This window comes from Gadus macrocephalus, chromosome 10 (assembly GCF_031168955.1).
Source record: "Gadus macrocephalus chromosome 10, ASM3116895v1".
NCBI classification, from domain to species: domain Eukaryota; kingdom Metazoa; phylum Chordata; class Actinopteri; order Gadiformes; family Gadidae; genus Gadus; species Gadus macrocephalus.
In genome coordinates this window covers 16,855,027-16,875,524 of record NC_082391.1, presented here as the reverse complement: position 1 = coordinate 16,875,524, position 20,498 = coordinate 16,855,027, and the positions used below count along the sequence as shown (strand labels likewise).

General features: G+C 47.1%; 1 protein-coding gene across 1 annotated transcript; it reads left to right on the top strand.

The window, feature by feature from the left end:
* The first annotated feature begins 17 nt into the window (after positions 1–17).
* Positions 18–20,111, top strand: abcb7 (ATP-binding cassette, sub-family B (MDR/TAP), member 7). The gene is made up of 15 exons (XM_060062896.1): positions 18–205; positions 1,528–1,611; positions 2,360–2,437; positions 3,465–3,584; positions 6,945–7,077; positions 8,983–9,251; positions 10,090–10,178; positions 10,458–10,545; positions 12,925–13,099; positions 13,457–13,614; positions 15,696–15,859; positions 16,326–16,455; positions 17,169–17,340; positions 18,851–18,954; positions 19,861–20,111. Exons 1-15 carry the CDS (start codon positions 56–58, stop codon positions 19,993–19,995), a joined length of 2,049 nt encoding a protein of 682 aa, XP_059918879.1. The 5' UTR covers positions 18–55; the 3' UTR covers positions 19,996–20,111.
* The last annotated feature ends 387 nt before the right edge of the window (positions 20,112–20,498 follow it).

Genomic DNA, 20,498 nt, shown 5'->3' with positions numbered 1-20,498 from the left:
GCGGAAGTGACGGAGGTGATTTGGTGACGAGTCTATTGCGTCATAACCAGGCAACATGGCGCCGATGTTGGTCTCGCTGAAATGTGGATTTTATTACCAAAGACGGAGATTAGCTGTTCTGTTTCGCCAAACGAGTTCGTATCACGCGTGGAACAAAAGTGAGAAACCCAGCAGATTGGATCCTAAACATCAGAGAAGATATCTGGTAAGGTGACGCCTGTGGCTTTGGGAAAAGGACACTACTTTTAGAGACAGTCACCGCAAGGACACATATCTAACTTAAATCTGTCTAACACAATACATTCGTCCTCCTAACTAAATTACATTTCTTTCTGGTATATTAGCTAGTACGTCATGGGATATGTGGTATTCATGTTCCAAGATCAGTGGCTGTCATGTAACCTTGGATAACGTTGACTACATAAAACACTTGTTAGGCCGCCCTGTAGCCGATATCTTTTATAGTGAACTCCTAAAGTCAACTTTGTTAATATAGGAAGGGAAGGATCTTTATTTGGAAGATGCCATTGGTTGGGTGTTATGGCCAACTTTGTTGTAGATGTATGGATCCACCTATTACACCAATGCTAATGTTTTAGTCTTGGGTTAAAGGGCCTCAACACATAAAAAACGTTATCGCATGTCCTATGGTCACATTAGATAAGGCCACTGTCTCCTTATTATCATTGGGTTAACAAGGGTCGCCCCACCCCCTGCACGTCATCAGTGTCATCGCATTTAGGTTTGACCCATCATGATGCGTCTGTTTTTTTTTTTTATTACTCCTTTCTGGTGTCTTGAACGTGAAGTAGAACTCAAGATTCAGGATTCACTTTATTTTCACACAAAGTGAACCATTTGGATTGGGCAATCAGCCATGCTGCAGCCGCAACAGACATTCCACTTACAGTAAAACGTACAAAGATGTTAGTTAATAAGTAGCTGAATATAGCAAGGTTCCCAAAAGCTCTCCTATGCAAACAGAATAAACACGCATATGAAATGCCCTTGTCTTCCCTTTAAAGAACCACGATCCTCCGATGTCCCTCCTGGCCTTTTCTTATCTGCCTTAATTTAAAGTTGTACTGTAGCCACCATCTATGTAGGCAGTAGGCGCCGTGTTCTAGTTTAGGTAGCCCTCTTTCTCTATTGACAAGATGAATAAACTAGACCATCACAGCTGGAATGTGTCCCTGTCTTTATTCATTCTCAGTGAGAGATTTTGTGTTATTACTGACCTCCTCTCATAACCAAGGTATGTGTTTTGTGGATCTACAGAAGTCATTATCTTACAATTCAGTTATTATGTATCCAGTCTGCCCTAACAAATGTAGCCGTTGTATACCAATGATAACCACACTACTGATGCATATTCTGAGCACAGCGTGATCATATTTACAACTTTTATTTTATTTTGGCTTACACATTTTTGTATCGCCTACCTCCGGAGAATATATTACAATACTTCCAAAACACTAACAATTAAAATTACTGTGTACTAATCGTTTTTTTCCTTAATCTTTTCAGTTAAATTCACCTTCAAATCTCAGAACAGCATCATGGCATGTCGGCAGGAGCGAAAACAGTCGGCAGATATTGGAAGCAGCCAAAGTGAGTATGGCATGCTATGGGTTTTCATGGAGGCTTGTCAACATGTTTACATAACAAGTTCACACCTCTCTTTTTTAAAATAATAATACAGTGATGAAGGCTACTGTTGTTCTTCAGGAGATGTTAAAAGTAAACTCGCTGGCTGGTCTTTTTTAAATGTGACCTCCTGAAGAGCATTAGGTCATCCAAAGAGCTGTGAATAAACAATGTAGAAACCTGCCACCCTCACCCATCTCTCCTGTTTTATTTTCATAATGGATACAAATAAAGTGAGGGGCGAGCAATCTAGCCTGTTTCTTTGTTGTTGTTGTTGTCAGCCTGCCTCTGTTGGATTCATGCACATAATGCATGAGTAGACTGTGGGCTCCACCACAATGCGTCAAGTACCTCCACTAGCACCATTACATAATAACATATTGAATAAAAAGAAGGGACACAACAGACCTAACTTGTAGTTAGCAATATTTTTATGCTGAAACAGGAACTCTCTGAACACCAGTTCAACCTACAGTTAACACTCAAGTCAAGGTGAAAATGCAGATCTGTATTCTAGCCAAAAGCACTGGCTAGCCTAGCCTATTGTTATTTCACAGCGTATAATCATTTTAAATATGACATATAATTGTGTATTGCCCTCATGGGTGGATTAGGTTACACAAATTAATATTGTATTAACAGCTCACACACACGGTTTCTGGTAGTGTATTATAGGCTAAGGCATTTCATAACGTTCTTCTATTTTCAACAGCATTTGCAGGTCAACCACACGAGAACGTGTTGGCATGGAAGTGCAGGTGGCCGTCTAAATGCGGATCCCAAAAATGTGGTGAGTTGGCAATGTATTCAGCTTATTGCTTGTTGTTTGTTCGGTTATTGGAACTGCCATTGCTGATTTTATTATCATTATTTTCTTCATTATCAATCATTCACACTCAATCATTGTGTGATTCAGTTAACTATAGTTGATGTTATTTGGACTCAACTTTCCATCCTCCTGTAGCTGATAGCAAAGGGAAATATAAGATTTTGTCAGGCAGGCTATTCTTACTCGTACTCTTTCTTTGCTTTAGGGATTTGAGTTCTTCTTATATGGTTGTGAAAATGTTAAAATGTGCGCTGCTCAGTCTATTCATCGTGGCTACCAATGGGACAACCTCTTTTAGACTCAGGTTTTGAATTAGATATTGCGCTCGACTGACCTTCAGAAGTGCATCCAACTGTTTCAAGTTAATTCCGAGCCTTTTCACCTGTGTCAGTTGTTGCCAGATTCATTCTTATTAAAGGCAGGTGTTGGGCACAAATTTCACTTTCATTTGCTTGTTGGGGGGGGGTTGCCGCGGCAGCGATAGCGTCAAAACCATAGCGCCACCATATTGTCTGGATTAGAGGAATTACCACATGTTCCCTGGCCTATGGACGGTCCCAGTGGCAGCTGCGTGGTGGAGCGTGAGCAAACAGCCACGTTGGCACGGGTGGGCTCCCAACCCCAGCCGTGATGACAGTCCCCGGGTCCCCTGGGACTCACGGTGTCAGGCTGGGGCCCCGGGTCCACCTGGAGACTGGGCTGCTGCCGCTGCTCCTGGGGGCCCCCATGGGAGCCTGCCTGACATTTGATGTTTTGTGTGTGTCCAGCAGGCCTGCCCGGCCTGGCCTACCGTCAATCTCCACGCCAATGCAAAGTGTAAACGTAGCTGCCGATATTGGCAAAGCCCCATTGGTTTGAAAGTCTAGTTGGTTTTGGTATTTTGACCTATCCAACTTGAACGTTCTTGGATTAAGTATGGTTTGTGTGTTACGCAAGTTTGTGTTGTTTTCTCACGGGAGGTTCGTCTTTTCATGTTTCTTCTCAACAGCTGAAGGAGGTCAACTCTACCCAGATCCTATCTGCAATGCTGTCCTACGTGTGGCCAAAGGACCGACCAGACCTCAGGGCCCGAGTTGTCCTCTCTCTTGGGCTCCTTGCTGGAGCAAAGGTAAGAGTGAAAGCAATACTTGGCTTTTAATGGCTGTTAACCACCCATTGATTTCCTTGTCTGGTGATATCTTATAACACTGCATGCAAAGCTAATTCTTTCTCATTATATCTTTTATATCTACCTTTCAATATATAATCAAATGATGATTATAGCTTCCTATTTAATTAACTTGGCCTAGTATTGTTAGCCATTTATTTACTTGTTATTTACTTGTCTTGTTACACAAGACCTGCATCTATAATAATAATATTCTGCAGTTGTTTATAATAAGGTTGAATGAAGAATGGCCAGTTAACATTTAAATTGTGAGCATTCACACAAGAGCATTGTGTGAATGCTAGAAAGATGCTTCTCTCAACACCATACAAAAAATCGGCTACTAGCTTTTCAGAAAATGCCTAGGTGATAAATCATTGAAAATTGGGGGATAGTTACAGGGACTGAATTAATTAAGTACTTAAATGCCTTCATGATGTGCCAAAATACTAATTGATTAGTTGATATGCATGCAGGACCTTCCTCTGACCTTTTTATATAATCGACAACATTTTGCTCTGGATATAAGGATCCTTATGTTTCCCTCTTAAACTTCCACCTGTTTTTGCACAGGCTTCTTTGCAAACTTACCGAATGCCTTTCATTATGCAGTGTTAAAATCATCTCAAATGTTAAAATTCAGATTACCATATCCATGTGATGATATCAAAGTGTGTGCGTGTGCGTGCGTGTGTGCAACAACTAGGTCTATACACATGGCGTTGTGTATCTATTGGCCTTTCAACACAATTATACAGTGTCATTTTCCTCTGTTCTTCAATAATCAAAACAGTATAACTTCTTAATGACCTATTCTTTAAGAAAAAAAATAATTGATTGCAAACATCAATCAGTATGCATCGTGCCCCATTTCCTCTCTTTGTTGGTGGTCCCTAATTTACACCCTGGAAAACCAATCAGGGAATCTCGGCTCCCAAATAAGTATATCCTGCTGCCACACAGCATGGCTCCCTCTAGTGTGTACAAAGGGGGGAAGAACACACACACAGACGAAAAACCAATCTTCTCCTTCTCGTTTCCTGCTTGGTTGGAGCTAGCCTAGATTTCTGCCAGTTTGTCAGTATCCACCAAAACCACCAGCTGCGTCGAGACAATTGTTAAACCAGCTGAATAATTACGCTGTTACAATGCATCACCCCTCTGCACTTCACATTACCAGTGACATTTTCATTTCACACCACTGATAATAATGATCCCCGTGTTTTGAGTTGGTCTGGAACACGGTCCCTTTTGCCTGGGGAGTGAAGGGGCTCTCTGGTCTCCCCGCCGGTCTGAGTGATGGCTGAGTTTCACATTGTAAACAGAGGCTAATTCCCTACGGCCCCCCGAAGGCCCCACCTGAGAAATGGACTCGACCCCTACATGAGATGGTCATGTCTCCAGGCGCAGAATTGACACGGAGCCGCACCGGCGCGCGTGGTGTTGGATGTAAACGGATGAGCTAACAACCACGTCATCTTCCTCGTCGCGGGGTACGCGTCAGCGGCACTGCGGCCGTGTTTGGGTCCGTGGTAATGGTGCTCGGGCTGTTTATGTGTCTTGTGCTGTTGTCTTGGCCGCAAAGTGGCTGATATTGTGTTGCTCCCCCAAGGGACTCTGAGTTCTTCTATTGTCCAGGCATAATGCTGAAGGGTATACAAGGCTAACCCTGGAGTCTGTGGTGTAAATGGTGCGCTATTAGGTGGGACTCTGTGTCACTCCCCCCCCCCCCCCCCCCCCAGGGCTGCAAAGCCGTACTATATAGACAAGTGGCCATTTTGTGTCACTTTCTTTTGTGATGTTTCTTTTTTTTTTTTTTGTGTTTTGCTTGTGTAAAGAAAAGGTATCACACAACTGGGAAGATGGAGTGAACATGTGTTTCCCCTGTGGTGTGTGTGTGTGTGTGTGTGTGTGTGTGTGTGTGTGTGTGTGTGTGTGTGTGTGTGTGTGTGTGTGTGTGTGTGTGTGTGTGTGTGTGTGTGTGTGTGTGTGTGTGTGTGTGTGTGTGTGTGTGTGTGTGTGTGTGTGTGTGTGTTCCAACAGAAATGCTCTCATACAATAGTATAACTAACATAACATAACAGGAATTAGCATGTGAGTGCACTATGTGAAAGGGCTAACATTTTTAGACATAACTGTTGGCGCATATACAGTCTCCAGTCCATTTCTATCGTGTGGGTTATACTGTTTCTTTGGGGTGGGGGGGGCGGAAGGGGGTGGATATCGACCGATTAATCAGCCATCTGCTTTTTCCCTCTCAAAACACGTTGCTATATCGGCCTCTAAAGATCCACTATCAGTCGACCTCTTGAAGGAGTTTTCTTGGTTAATTAAAATTATTATTAGGTTTTATATTTATGCTTCCTACAAGTAGTCTGAAGACATTTATGAGTGAATGCCACCTACAGTATCGTCATGCTTTTTAAATGGTCTGTAGCAGAACCCTGTTGGACTGTCAATTCTAACATATCCCTTCAATGACCACAACAAGTGAGAGGAATGCAGTAGGGGCCACCTAAAATATGCATGTTAACGACGTTCATAATAAAAGCATTTGGGGCGCCCAAAATAATAAATTAAATTGCACAGCTTATTGTAGTGGAGCTAGTAACTGGTGGCGGCACTACTCCACTGCTTGATGGATGTAGAGGAAACACACATATACGTCTATATATATATATATATATATATATATATATATATATATATATATATATTACACACCCCATGGTGTTATGGGATTGAAAGGTTTCGCCTCAAATGTGCTGCAAATATAAGTGCAGATCCCTGCCGTGTTTGCTCACTGGCCTAATGTGCTGCGGTTCACCCAGCCTGAGTCACACAGCTGTCCCTGTGCTTTTAATTAGACCTAATAACCATCTCAATTCCATTAGTGGCATGCATCACCCACCACCAGAGCGCCAGCGCAGCCAACTGAGGCACACGCACGCACGCAGGCGGATGTACATGCATGTGTGTTTATTTTGCATGTTCATTCGTATATATATATATATTCCAATTGATTTTCTTCGGCCAGAGGTCCCTTGAAGTTATTAGCAGCCGACTGCCAAATGATTCTTCTTTTCTTTTTATTTATTGCGTTTTGTTTGCATGAATAATGGACATGACATAGATTGTCAAATTCTACACACACACACACACACACACACATACACACTCACACTCACACACACACACACAGTATGCCTAAATGCTCTGGGCTATGAAAAGGTTTCCCCCTCTCTTGTTGTCGGCTCTCTCTCTCTCTCTCTTCCTCTCCCCTGAATTCTGCTCTTCTTCCCTCCCTCTCCTCTCCTGCAGATGACTAATGTGACGGTGCCGTTCATGTTTAAGTATGCGGTGGACGAACTCAACCAGATGTCGGGACACATGCTGAACCTGAGTGACGCGCCAAGCACTGTGGCTACCATGGCAACGGCGGTGCTGATTGGCTGTGAGTCCCAGACTTGTTTTTATGCTTTTTTTTCCTTCAGCTGCTGCCAGGTGCCGGCTCATCAGAGGGGACTATGGGACTGCCTATTATCTCCGGGCTGACCTTTCCCAACACATTCATATCGATGGAGCTGCGCAACCTGCACTTTCCCGTCCTATTTACTTTACTTTTAGCTTTTACATCATGGCCGTCCTCGTCTGGTGGAGTTCTCTTCCAGTTAATCCACATGGTTCCCTTGCGTCTCCCGATAACTTTAGTGTGTGTGTGTGTGTGTGTGTGTGTTTTTAACCTCAGCTGTGTGCTACCACGAATGATGGGACAGAAAGTGTCCAGAATAGCTGGAAGTCTTGCTGGCCTTTGTAAAAACCCTGGACACAGTTGTTTTGTAAATAGCATCAGAAAGTGTAATTGGTCATCAACAGCAAGAGGCTTTTAACAAGGGTTTGTAATTATTTCTGTTTGGCACATCGCGGTTTCTCTCACTCCCTCGTCCAAGTGGACGTTGTTAAACAACGCGGGTCAAGGGTCGTTCTCAAGGCGAATCCGAAAGTCCCTTTCCTGATTAGAGGAATCCTGCTGAGGCTGTGATGTGGGGGGAAAAAGGAAAAATCTAATGAATGACGTCAACCGAGCACTCGGCACAAGTCACTCTGGCCTGGTGTGAGATCAGATTGGATGTACTCTGCACTTACCCCTGTAGCCACTTATTTTAATAAGCCCACTTAGGTGCTGCACACTAATGCTGTCTGTGGAATAATTGGGGCACAGGAACACAACCGCAGACTGGGGAGCATTAGAATAAGAGCAAGAATGAAAGGCTTTTTCTCGTGGACAATGGAAATGAGATTCCCTGTTCCCAATTTGAGATGCTTGCTGCAGTGAGACAGTGAAATTCGGCTGAAAAGGTTGCGCCGTGTTCACTGTTCATTCCACCTTGTCACACGGAGACGCGTTCATTAAACGAGTATTCCCGTTTAACGCCACATTACAGCCCATGAAGACCGAGCGGAGCCAAGCCTTTATTGCCCCCGCCTTTGGTTTCTGCAGGCGGTTCTAGAGTGTTCACAGTCTGTTAAATCGAGCAACGCGCAAGTCATACATGCGATCCACGTGTATGATGTTACGGGAGGATCTCGCAGAACGGAATAGTGGGTCGCGTTGTATTATTGGATGCTTAATTTAGCATGGGCTAATGCAGGAGCTTGCTATTATTTTTAATTGGAACCTCGCGCTCCACGAAAATGCTCTACAAAGAAAACAAACGACTAACGCAAAATAAAAATAAAATGTATTCCGCAAACCCCTCCCCACTATCGACAGCGCTGCATCGGCCCAGGCGGTGGAGAAATTTGAGCTTGTTCACTGACAAATAATTTCTTTTCCCCGGTACACTTATTAAAAACCTCCTCCCCCTCTTCTGGTATTCCGCTCACCCATGCATCCCCCTCCTCACCAAACACACACATGCAGGCACACCCTCCCCCTGTCTGCAGAGCGCTGCCCTGCCTCCCACCAGTAGTGAGACTTCAGTCGGCATCCTGCTCTGTAATTAGAGAGCCTAAAGGGGGGTGTGGGGCTTGGGCTGCTGCTGCATAGAAAGGTTTGCACAGCGGCTAAGACGGTCCTGCCTTCTTCTTTTGTGCAAGCATTCAATCTGTTTCTCCCTATCCACCTCCTGGTCTGCCTGATAATGTGCCATCTTAGGTCCGACCCTGGTGGTCGCTGCCCCACCACCGCGTCCTTTATCAATCTCTGTTGCCCCGGTCAGAGCTTCCGGTGAGAATCGCCGTCGGATTCTGGCTCTTCGAGGAGCACGCGTCGTCCTCTCCAAACCCACTCTTGCCCCCGACCATCTCCCCTCAATTTCTCTCTCTCTCTCTCTCTCTCTCTCTCGCCACCTCGCAGACGGCGCCTCGCGGGCCTGCGCCTCCCTCTTCAACGAGCTGCGGAACGCCGTGTTCGGCAAGGTGGCCCAGAGCTCCATCCGCCGCATCGCCAAGAACGTCTTCCTGCACCTGCACAACCTGGACCTGGGCTTCCACCTCAGCCGCCAGACGGGCGCGCTCTCCAAGGCCATCGACCGCGGCACACGGGGCATCTCCTTCGTGCTCAGCGCCCTGGTGTTCAACCTGGGCCCCACCATCTTCGAGATGGGCCTGGTCAGCGCCATCCTGGTGAGAGGGCGTGGCCGCACGGCGGTCGATGGGTCAGGGGGCCGTGGCGTTCCAGGGCTACGGTCTCCTGATGGGGTTCAGTTCTATGGAGGAAGCCGACCGCGTGTTGTCGCTCTGTCTAATGTGAAACACGAACGGCGGCAATTAGTGGCTGGCGGTCATTCTCGTAGGACAGTGAAATAAGAGGACATTGCGCTGTAGTTTATCTCCCGTGACGGCCCATGACGTTTTATCACCTTAACATTATTATTCTACCCCCCCCCCCCCCCCCCCCCCCAACAGTCGATGACCTGGAAATGAGTCATGGAACCAAGGCTGCGTTTTTGTTCTTGAGCAAATTCAAATCCCAGAGTACCTTCTTTCGTAGGGACCCGGAGCCCATTAGATCCAGTGATGAATCCCACAGCTTTGTAGGGTCTTTGCCGTGTCCCTAATGTCTTCCTGTGGTGAATGTCTTCCCCCCCCCCCCCCCCCCCCCCCCATCCTTGGCGGGCACCAAAGAATGGCCCCTTTATGGCTCCGTGCTATTATCCCACTCGGGGCCCCTAATGTCAGCTCGTCTGTAATGAGGGCAGACTCCATTGCCCTAATGGCTAAAGCATTAGCACGATTAGTTTTTGTATTTTCCCCTCCATTTGTAACAATCAATTTCATAGTAGAATGGCCAAAAAGAGTGCGTCGGCAGATATTAGTGAGCCGTATTCAAATTTTCACTCAGACGCTGTGTGCTCTCTCTCTCTCTCTCTCTCTCTCTCTCTCTCTGTCTCTGTCTCTGTCTCTGTCTCTCTATCTCTCTGTCTCTCTGCCTCTCTGTCTCTCTCTCTTCCCCCCTCCACAGTACTACAAGTGCGGCGGGCACTTTGCGGCCGTGGCGGTGGGCACCTTATCGATGTACGCGGCCTTCACCATTCTGGTCACTCAGTGGAGGTAAAAACAGCGTCCTTTCTCCTCGCTGACTCACCGGCAATTGTTCTGCTGTCGCAACACAGGCTTTGTCCCTGCTTGTTGGATTTGCCCCGGCCATCACGGCGTTCTCGACCCATTGTTTCCCCCCCACCCTTTCTCCCCCCCCCCCCCCCCCCCCCCTGCCGCCGCATCGTTGCTCTGTCTTAATTGCACATCGAGGGACCTCCTCTGGGGTCTCGGTTTGAGGATGCTATGGATGGGGGTGTGTTGTTAACAGCCCCCCACCGTCTCTGTTCCCAGGACCCGCTTCCGGATAGAGATGAACAAGGCAGACAACGAGGCAGGCAACGCCGCCATCGACTCTCTGCTCAACTACGAGACCGTCAAGGTGAGAACAGCTCCCCCCCCCCCCGAGCGAGCACACCCCTCCATCACTGACGTTTAAGGAAGAAATGCGCACCGCCAGCACATCTATGCACCATTACCATTGAGGCCAATTTGGATGCATCTGGGTGTATTTTTGCTTCTGTTACAATTCCCTACCAAGTGCTGGGTGACACTCGCAGGGAATCCTATTGTTCGGATGTTTTGAGACACATTCGGGGACCTGTGGTTATTTTAAAGTGGGTATTGTGGTTGATTTTATGCCAAAGCAATCGCATGCGTCAAGGTTGGCCCTTTTTGATAGGATGCGTTCATATCATGGTGTGACCGTAGAATCTGACTCTTTTATGGGTTTAACTCTATCACACCACTGGGTCAATGGGCAACCCGAAAGAACGCATATGTAATCCGTTGTTTCAAATTGATAAGAAATATGACGTATGCGTGTGGCAACTAGTGGATGTGTAAGGCATTGCGAAGGAACCTTTGTCACATGTGCAGTCACATTATGCAATGAAACGCAATGGCAAAGTCTTTTCGTTATCACCCCCGCCTTAAACTACCATCCCCCCCTCCCATAAGCCCCTCTTCTTTCTCACCCCTGTTTCGTCACTCCTTCTTTTTTGTCTCACCCCAGTGATTTTTTTTGTCCTCTCCACCTATAAGCCACGGCACAATGATGTGAACAAATATTTACGCCCAGATTCGCTCTCCGATAGTGCTGTGTTTCATTAGCATGATTACCCACTGGCAAAATTTGTCTTTTAATTAATTTGATTAAAAAAGCCCCTTCTTTGTTTTTGTTCTCCCACCGTCTCACTCCTTGAGAAAATCCCTACTTCTGCTGTGTTTATTATTCAAATGAAGGCCGTTTTCTACCTGGTCTTTGGCCTCATTATCGGGTATTATTATCATCAGCATTTATTAAATTTCTTGATTATGCCTCTAGTTCGACACTCTGTGTCAAATTTGGGGTGGGGATTTTTTTTAATTTTGACTGGAGGTCCCTGCTGATCCGGAGTCGTTCCATGGGACGTGTTGTGCGAGATGGTGACACACACACCTTCTGAGCGGGATCCTCCTTGTCTTTTTTGTTAAGCCATGTTCCATGCAGCCTGGTTGTGCACGGAACCCTTCCCCATCCCTCCCTGAGCTTTTCATCCCTTTAGTGGTTCCTGCAGATATATTTTGGTAGCCACGTTATTTCCTCTGCCGCATTCCGCTTTTTTTTTTTGTGTCCTGCTCTTCCCTTAATGTTTTGTTTTTGTGGTATTCTTTGTCAGCTGTGTCAATGCGGCTGGATTTAGCATCACTGTGAGCACTGAGTGTGCATATGTAATTAGATCTCCCGCCCACTCAGAAATCCGTTCCACTTCCACAAAAGGCCCTGGCTGACATCCTGGGCACGACAGAGCCACGCTCAGGAACCCCCCCCCCCTACACACACACCTCTACTTCTTCCATATGTTTCCCGTGCATAGATGACAACAGAACCCTCAACGGCTGCACTCATTGGCCAGCGTGATCGAGTGCCCAATTAGTTGGAGCAAGAGAAACAACATCACACACGCTAAACAAAAAGCTATTGGTTAACGAGCAGGCAAAGGTTAAGTGCCAGCTTCGTCGTGCTACGTTTTTTTGTGGATTTAGCCTTAAACTTGGGAGTTTTTTTTTTGCGTATTTTGTTTGTCACAGGGCCCGTTGTTTTATATGGAATGCAAGGCTGCAATGTTTTTACTTAATTTCCCTGTTCCCGCCCACTTATCGCCAAGAGATTTCAGCAAGGGCACTTTCTTTCAGTCTGTCGAGGCATTTTAACTGGTTTTTAGTACCAAGTTACTCAAACTAACACATTTGCTTATGAATAAATACATATTTCTGCCTCGTTTCCACATTGAAAGCCTATTTTGGATTTATTTAAGCAAGCCCATGCTCATTCACTTAGGGATGCAAGCCCTGCAGATGAAGAACACGGATATAAGCGGCTTTGCAGGGATTCGGTTATCATTAAACACACGCTTTCTTGTGCTCGCACACACTAATATTTTTCTTCTGTATATAGTTATATACCGCTAGTCCAGCTGTACGATAATTACAGATCAATCTAATGTTTCCTTTGCAAAGTTTATTCTGGCAGAGCTATCAAGGGATCTTCTTTTATAGATCAGTACTAAACAAGAGCTTCATAGGACTGTTAAGTTTCAGAACGGTAATATAGCTCTGAGGCAGGTTGTGTTAGGGGGACTGCCTTGATGCAGAGCTTTGATCCCGCCATCATTTCACCTCCGCCACACTCCTGACGTCTGTCTCTCCCTCCCTCCCTACCTACCCTTCTACCCAATCGAACCCGTCCCTTCTCTATCTGTCCACCTCCGTCTCCCAGTACTTCAACAATGAAAAGTACGAGGCAGAGCGATACGACAACTACCTGAAGACCTACGAGTCGTCGTCACTGAAGACCACCAGCACGCTGGCGCTGCTCAACTTCGGCCAGAGTGCCATCTTCAGCGTGGGCCTGACTGGCATCATGGTGCTCGCCAGCAAGGGCATCATGGCAGGTGAGGTTTTGGAAATGGGAGCACGGTAGCATGGAAATTGATGAGAGATTTTTTTAAAAACAAACCATGAATATATTTGCATGGTGTTAGAGCTAAGATATGCTTAAAAAGAAGGCATTTTGGGTAATTTATTTAGTTTTGCCAAAGTAACGAACTAACATGGACGACGTGTAAATGAGTCCTTTGCAGAAGGCATTAAAAGGAGGTGTACCCCAATTAGATTCAGCCTGTCTCATGCATGTCACTATTGATCTGCTCCAACTCCAGCGTGCGAACAGTTCCAAGAAACCGAGCTCCCTGTCTCTTTGTAACCCATGACTCACCGATTCATCGCTGGTGTTTTTTTTTTTGTGGCAGGTACGATGACGGTGGGAGACCTGGTCATGGTCAACGGCCTGCTGTTCCAGCTCTCGCTTCCCCTCAATTTCCTGGGCACCGTGTACCGAGAGACCAGACAAGCGCTCATAGACATGCACACGTTGTTCACCCTGCTCAGCGTCGACCCCAAGATCAAGGTAATATCCCTGCCGAAGCTTGAACATGGCAGGTGTTTTTTTAAACACCTGCCATGCTTTTCAAACATTTACCCACAAGCTTTTCTGCATTCACTCATCGGCAAGGATTTGGGTTGATGGGCCGCGAGAACTATTAGGTGTAGAAAACTTGAAAGCGGCATATCTGATGCTCTTGCCCCTCGCTCAGAGAGTCCTTAACGTTTCTTATTTCCGAATCGCCTCGTTCATTCGTGTTAATGAAGCGTGTGACTAAATGGTCTCTTAATGAGGACAGCAAGCGCTGTGGAGATGACTGCTGCCACTTAAGGAGTGTGAGGAAAATGTACAGGTTTGACTGGGGGGAAGGGAGAAGGGGGGGGGGCCGTGGGTGTGAGATTCCCTCGTCCACCTGGCAATTAATATCACTTGAGCCCTGGCGTCCAACACATTGTCACGATCAAGATTATGAAGGCTTGTAGGTTATTGGAAACTGTGTTTGGTGTTGGAGTTTGAAGCGTTAGTAATGCAGGGATATTCAAACTGCGGTCATCATTTGGGAACGCAAGATGCCCTTTGTGTGATGGTAGCAAAAGGAAATCAGCGAGGACATCTCGTCCTCGCTGTGTGCTGGCTACAGCTGTGTGCACTCCTTTTTTTTTTAATATCATTTTGATTGTACAAATATCATTTTGGATCTGCATTTTATCACTGCCTGTTATTAGTCTCTTTTGTAAATGTAGATAATTAGGCACAATATTGAGTTTTTTTTTTTTCAGGGTGCATTTGGCACGGCTTGAAAGCGATCCACAAAAAAAAAGTGTTTTGCTCAGGATTTTGGGGCGATGCAGTGTGCTGTTACCTTAGGGATCCGACAGCATGCCCCCCCCAGTATTCAATCTGGATTGCTTTGAAAAGGAAATAAGGAGAGCTTGGGGATGGGACTGATGAATAGTTGTCCCTGTATAAACAAGCTCATAGTTTTCTGTTTGTTTTTAGGGAAGCCAAGAGATTGATCTACTTGTATTTGGCACTATCCCTTCAATGCTACACATGTTTTTGCCTGCAAACCTAAAATACAGAAAATGAAGGCCATTTTTTACAAAGCAAAACCGTGCATCTTGCGTCACAGAAGCGCACTTAAGAGCAAATGTCGGCCTGCCCGCTTAACAATATGGATGCCACTCCTATCCCTAGCCTGTAATTACAGTAGGAAAATGAATCTGCCCAGTTATTTTCACTCATCACTAATGCTCCTCTCCATTGTCTCTCCCTGTGGGATGGCACTGCCTGGCAACCCATTACTGCTTGAACACAGTTGAACAGTCTCTCTCTCTCTCTCTCTCTCTCTCTCTCTCTCTCTCTCTCTCTCTCTCTCTCTCTCTCTCTCTCTCTCTCTCTCTCTCTCTCTCTCTCTCTCCCCCCACCAACTCGCCCTTTTTATGCAGATGCAACCCACCCACCCCTCCCCCATTAAACCGCTCTGTGAAAATGTTATTTGATTTTGCCACCGTCACACACCTTCCTCCCGCACTTCCCAACTCTCCCCCCCAGCCCCCCCCCCCCCCCCCCCCCCCCCATCCCTCCTCTTTTCCATTTTGTTGTGTGGAATTAACATCTGTTTATACAAATGAACCGAGTGTTATCATCTATATTCATTGCCTGTGGGGGAGGGGAGGGGGGGCATAGTGGGTGATTATGTTGCTATTAGTATAGACGTAGGGCGACTCCCAGGCAAGGTCAGCGTCTCTCTCGTCGGCGATCTGGAAAAAAACGGCAATCCTTTTTAGGTACGACAACAAAGGAGCGATGAGTCCCAATCAGGACCGTGGTATCTTTAAATGGTCTGATCACAATTGGCATGGAGGGTGTTGAGTTGAGTGGCGAAATGGTTGGGGGGGGGGGGGGGGGGGGGTGGTATTTAAATCTTATGCGGTGTGTGTGTCGTTTGCACATACATTGCATCACATTCTGGTCGGTTCAGAGGGGAGGCGCTAGTGCACAGCAGAGGTGAAAGGAATCCCCTCGCAACAGTGAACTGACCTCTCCTCTGTGTGTGACCCCACCCAACCCACCCCTCTCCCCCCCCCCCCCCCCCTGTGAAGGAGCGTGATCTGGCCCCGATGCTGGCGGTCGAACCGCAGGACGCCACCATCCGCTTCGAGGACGTGTACTTCGAATACATGGACGGCCAGAAGGTGCTGACGGGCGTGTCCTTCGACGTGCCCGCGGGGAAGAAGGTGGCCATCGTCGGTGGCAGCGGGTCAGGGTAGGTGATCTGGATACCCCGGAAAGCCGGTACAAGCGTTGTGGTGGTGGTGGTGGTGGTGGTTGTTTATCGTGTCTCACTAGTCCCCACGCCTCTGGAACTCTCTCCCACTACCCATCCGAACTATAGAGTCTCTCCCCACCTTTTAAAGCCTCCATCAAAACTCACCGGTTCCGACTGGTGCATCCAACTTAACTCCACCAACCAGCAAATTTAATGAATACGTTGCATTGTTTATTTTTTAGATGTGTTTGTTTTAACTATATTTGCCTGTTTTTAAATTGTATTTGCTTGTCTAATCTGTGAGGCGACCTTGAGAGTTTTGAAAGGCGCCCTGAAATCAAATGTATTATGATTATTATTATTATTATTATATTATTAATAGTCCACTCTCTTACCGGTATCCTAGACCACTCCCCTACACAGGTTGATCACCAAGGCCCATGTTTGGTCTCACTTCTTGCAGGAAGAGCACCATCGTGCGACTGCTGTTCCGCTTCTACGAGCCCCAGCAGGGGAACATCTACATCGGGGGCCAGAACATCCGGGACGTCAGCCTGGACAGCCTGCGCAGGGCTCTGGGTGTCGTGCCACAGGTATGTGGAGGAGGCTTACTGCATCAAGCGGGGCTATAGATCGAATTGATATGTGTTTGGGTCGGGATGTGTATATATTAATCTAGGGTTAGGGTTCGCTGCTGGCAGCCATGTCTCCACCAGCAACATGACATGCGTATGTCACTGCAGTTTAACTGTAGTTGTACTACAATGAAATAAGATGAGGAAAGTAACTTTTACATACATCAACTTTATTTATGTTGATTCAATTTGGCTGGATGATAATGAGATTATGATGATTATCACTGGAGTTATGCTTTGGGATGGGAATCTTTTTTTTTGTTGCAGATTTGATTTGACAAGCTTTTGAGGGACGGCAGAATATTCAGTTGAAGACCGAGCTGTAAAATATATATTTTTTTATTGAATTGCAATGACCTTAAATGTAATGAAAGGTCTGACACTGCAAATGTACATCTGGTGCCTTGTTAACCCATAAGGGCGGGGCACCCAAAAAATATAAGCAACTAGGAGGCAGCATAGAACAGTGTAAAGCCAAAGTCACAACACTCGGCAAAGCGTTCATCGCACTCGGCCCACGACGTGATCCCAACAGATGGTCGGCGAACCACTCTCCGTCCCATCGTGTGGTCTGTTTCGGCTCGGGGGGGGGCTGCCGGTCCCCGCCACAGCGAAGCGATTGTCTTAACACTGTTTGCATTCCTCCTTTCTTTGGATCGGTGTGCCGTCAGGACGCCGTGCTGTTCCACAACACCATCTACTACAACCTGCTGTACGGCAACATCCACGCGTCGCGGGAGGACGTGTACCAGGTGGCGCGGCTGGCGGGCCTCCACGACGCCATCCTCAAGATGCCCCACGGTTACGACACGCAGGTCGGCGAGAGGGGACTCAAGCTATCGGGTACGAACCGACGAGGACAACGCTGCGTCGCCGTGGCGATCGCTCGACGCGTTCTCTCTCTCTCTCCCTGCGCATTCGTGAAGATCCGCTTGTGGGGGGAGGGGAGGTGGGGGAGGGGAGTTTGGGAGGGGAGGGATATGACGGGGTTTATTAAACGGAGCTTTGTTTCGAGCCCAGCGTGTGAGTGTGCATCACGCACACGCACACACTCGGAGACACGCGCACATGCAGTCACACGCGCATGCAGTCACGCGCGGTCACGCGCGGTATGCTTCCTCCATGGCCCCCCAAGTCGCTTTTAACAAATGTGACTGTAAATTGATGTGACGAAAAAAGGAAATTGTCTTGTTATTGTGAAAGTGGCTATTTAACAACGCAAGCAGGAGCAGCGCACCAAAGAAATGTGTGCAAATGTATGCAAGGCAGGGACATTTCAATAGAGGAAAGATCTCTTCTCAAGCTAGATCACGTTCCCAGTCTGTGACACAACGCTAATGTTCTCCTAATGGTTCAGTAAAACAACGACTCATCTAATCAAAAACGCCATATTTATGACTATCATTTTAATGCACATTTATGAATATGTAGTGTCACTTAGTAAAAAAAAAATTAAATTCATTTTAAATTAGACTATTGGCTGATGTGGCTTCAAAAGTTTTATCTTATTTTTTTTAATTCTTTTTTTAATTTAAGTGGACCGAATTATTATTGTGCCTGGTTAACAGATGTTCCTTAAATGGAAAAAGATAGTCAAAAGCTGATTTGGCAGCGACTCTCCTTGGGTTTTTCTCCTGCTTCGCTCGGACGCGTGGGCTGCCACCGTGACGCCTGATGGGAAAATGAACCCCTAATGAATCTGAACTGATAAGACACGACCATTTAATAATTTGGCTCATAGCAACCCTTGCATAACTTATTTAGTCCGAATGCTAAATGTCATTCAAGTCAACATTCAACTCTGCGCAATTACTGCCAGCATGATTGCCTTCATGTGGTGTGAGCTAGTGCGCAGGCGAGAGAGAGACGGAGAGAGAGACAGAGAGAGAGAGAGAAAAGACTATATTCTCATTAATTTCACTGCCTGTGTGTGACTGCTGCCAGAGTGTGCATCGGGCAGTGTTTGGTGGAGGGAGGGGAGGGCGTGCAAGTGCTCCAAGGCATTCACCTCTGCTGCTGGTGGTATTTATAACCGCTGAACACCAGTTGCTTTGAAAGGACCGCCTGCCATACAGGCCCGCCTGAGCTCAGCCAGAATTCATATGTGCCCGCACTACAATTTCCCCTTCACAATTGAGCGAGTGCTTCCGGTCCAGGGCCCCTGGCAGGGATGATGTTTTTTTTTGTGCGGCTGCCTTGGTTAATGTTAAACTGGGCCATGGGATGCATTCACACAAACGCAAGGAAACCGCACACCAACGCAAACACGCGTCTCTCGGAGGCGTCTGTGTGGATGGCGTTGTTGTTGATGTTGGTCTTTTTCTCTGTGGGATCGTCTGCTTGTTTTCTCCAGGAGGGGAGAAGCAGCGGGTCGCCATCGCCCGGGCCATCCTCAAGCAGCCGCCCATCCTGTTGTACGACGAGGCCACGTCCTCCTTGGATTCCATCACAGAAGAGGTGAGCCGCCCCGACACGGACCCCCCCCCCCCCCCCCCCCCTCCCCCCGTGTAGACAAGGCCCCCCCCCCCTACTAACGGCGTGCCCAAGACCACTGTGCGACCACGAGCGCACGCGAGCTCAATCGACTGGGCTCATGTTCACACTTAGCATGCGTGAGTGCCCTTCAATAGCTGTCACTAGGTTATCCAGGTAGCTATGCAATCATTCCGCTCAGACCGCCTCGCTCCTTTTGTCGCGCTATGACCGCTGGGAGGAGTCGGATATGAGCTGAGAGAGGTCGGTTGATTGTCGGTTTTTGTGTCACATCTCCGCGTTGACACAACCTAGACTCACCAACCCACGCACGCACGCACGCACGAGATCACTGTCTCTCCATTGTCTCTGCGTCCTACCCCATTGCTGGGTCGTCTTCGCCTTTCACATTGAAAGTCTCTAGGAGAACTGACAATAAACAAGGAGAAAGGAAAGCCAGTTCCAACTTTGTAGGTCCAGAAAGGGCAGTAGCAGACATGAGTTGATCATTTCCATAATTTGGATATTTATATGTGGTTATTTATGAATACCCAGCGCTGTCCTCGGTGTTAGCTTTCTCTGCAACGTCATGCGCATCATTTCATATGCATCATTTCATATGTTCCCAATGCAAAGGCAGGTAAACAAACTGAGATATTGCTGAGCCACGTTGTGTTGGCTTAGCATTGGCTGAAACTTGATGCCGGCTGGGATTAGGTTTCATATATATACTGTCATTCATGTCATATCCGCATTCACTTTTAGAAACCGTAATTGTGAATCAATGTTGTTGATGCTATTCATATTTCCTTGATGCCATGGAATATTTGGCTATGCTGATAATAATAATGTTCTTTGTTTACGTGTGTGTGTGTGTGTGTGTTGTTGCAGAACATTCTCAATTCAATGAAGGAGATGGTGAAGGACAGGACCTCCATGTTCATCGCCCACAGGCTTTCCACCATCGTGGATGCTGATGAGATTATCGTACTCAGTCAGGTAAGAAAGCGAGCATGTTATATCTGATCCGCGGGCCTCGGTTGAAACGTGGTTCATTTTGGTCCTCTCCAGAAAAAAAAGCCCTCTTTCAAATGGGTTCCTGCAGCCAATTACGAGAGCGTCTACCACGCCGGGTGTTAACAGTGCGCCGTGTTAATTACCAAGGCCCAATTAAATTGTATCGCCGTGGCGACCCGGACCCCGGCTGACCCTCGGTGCACGGCGGTGGCGGCGGGCCGTGTGTGACCTCACAGGCAGTGCCGTTTTTTCTTCCCAGTGCTCGCATCGCCTTCATCTACCTCCCCACCCCCCCCACCCCATCCGTGTGAGGTGGTCCGTCAAGCTCTTCTCATTAAAGCTCGACCGCGGACAACAGGGGGCAGCAACGCGCGCGCGTAGAAACAAATGTATGGAGCTTTTCTTTTTTTTTCTCCATAAGTGCTCATTAGCGCACTCTTGCGAGTTGTTTTTGTCAGATGGCCCGAGTCTTGTTTGTCGCCATGACTAATCATGTATGGGCCAGCTTCCCA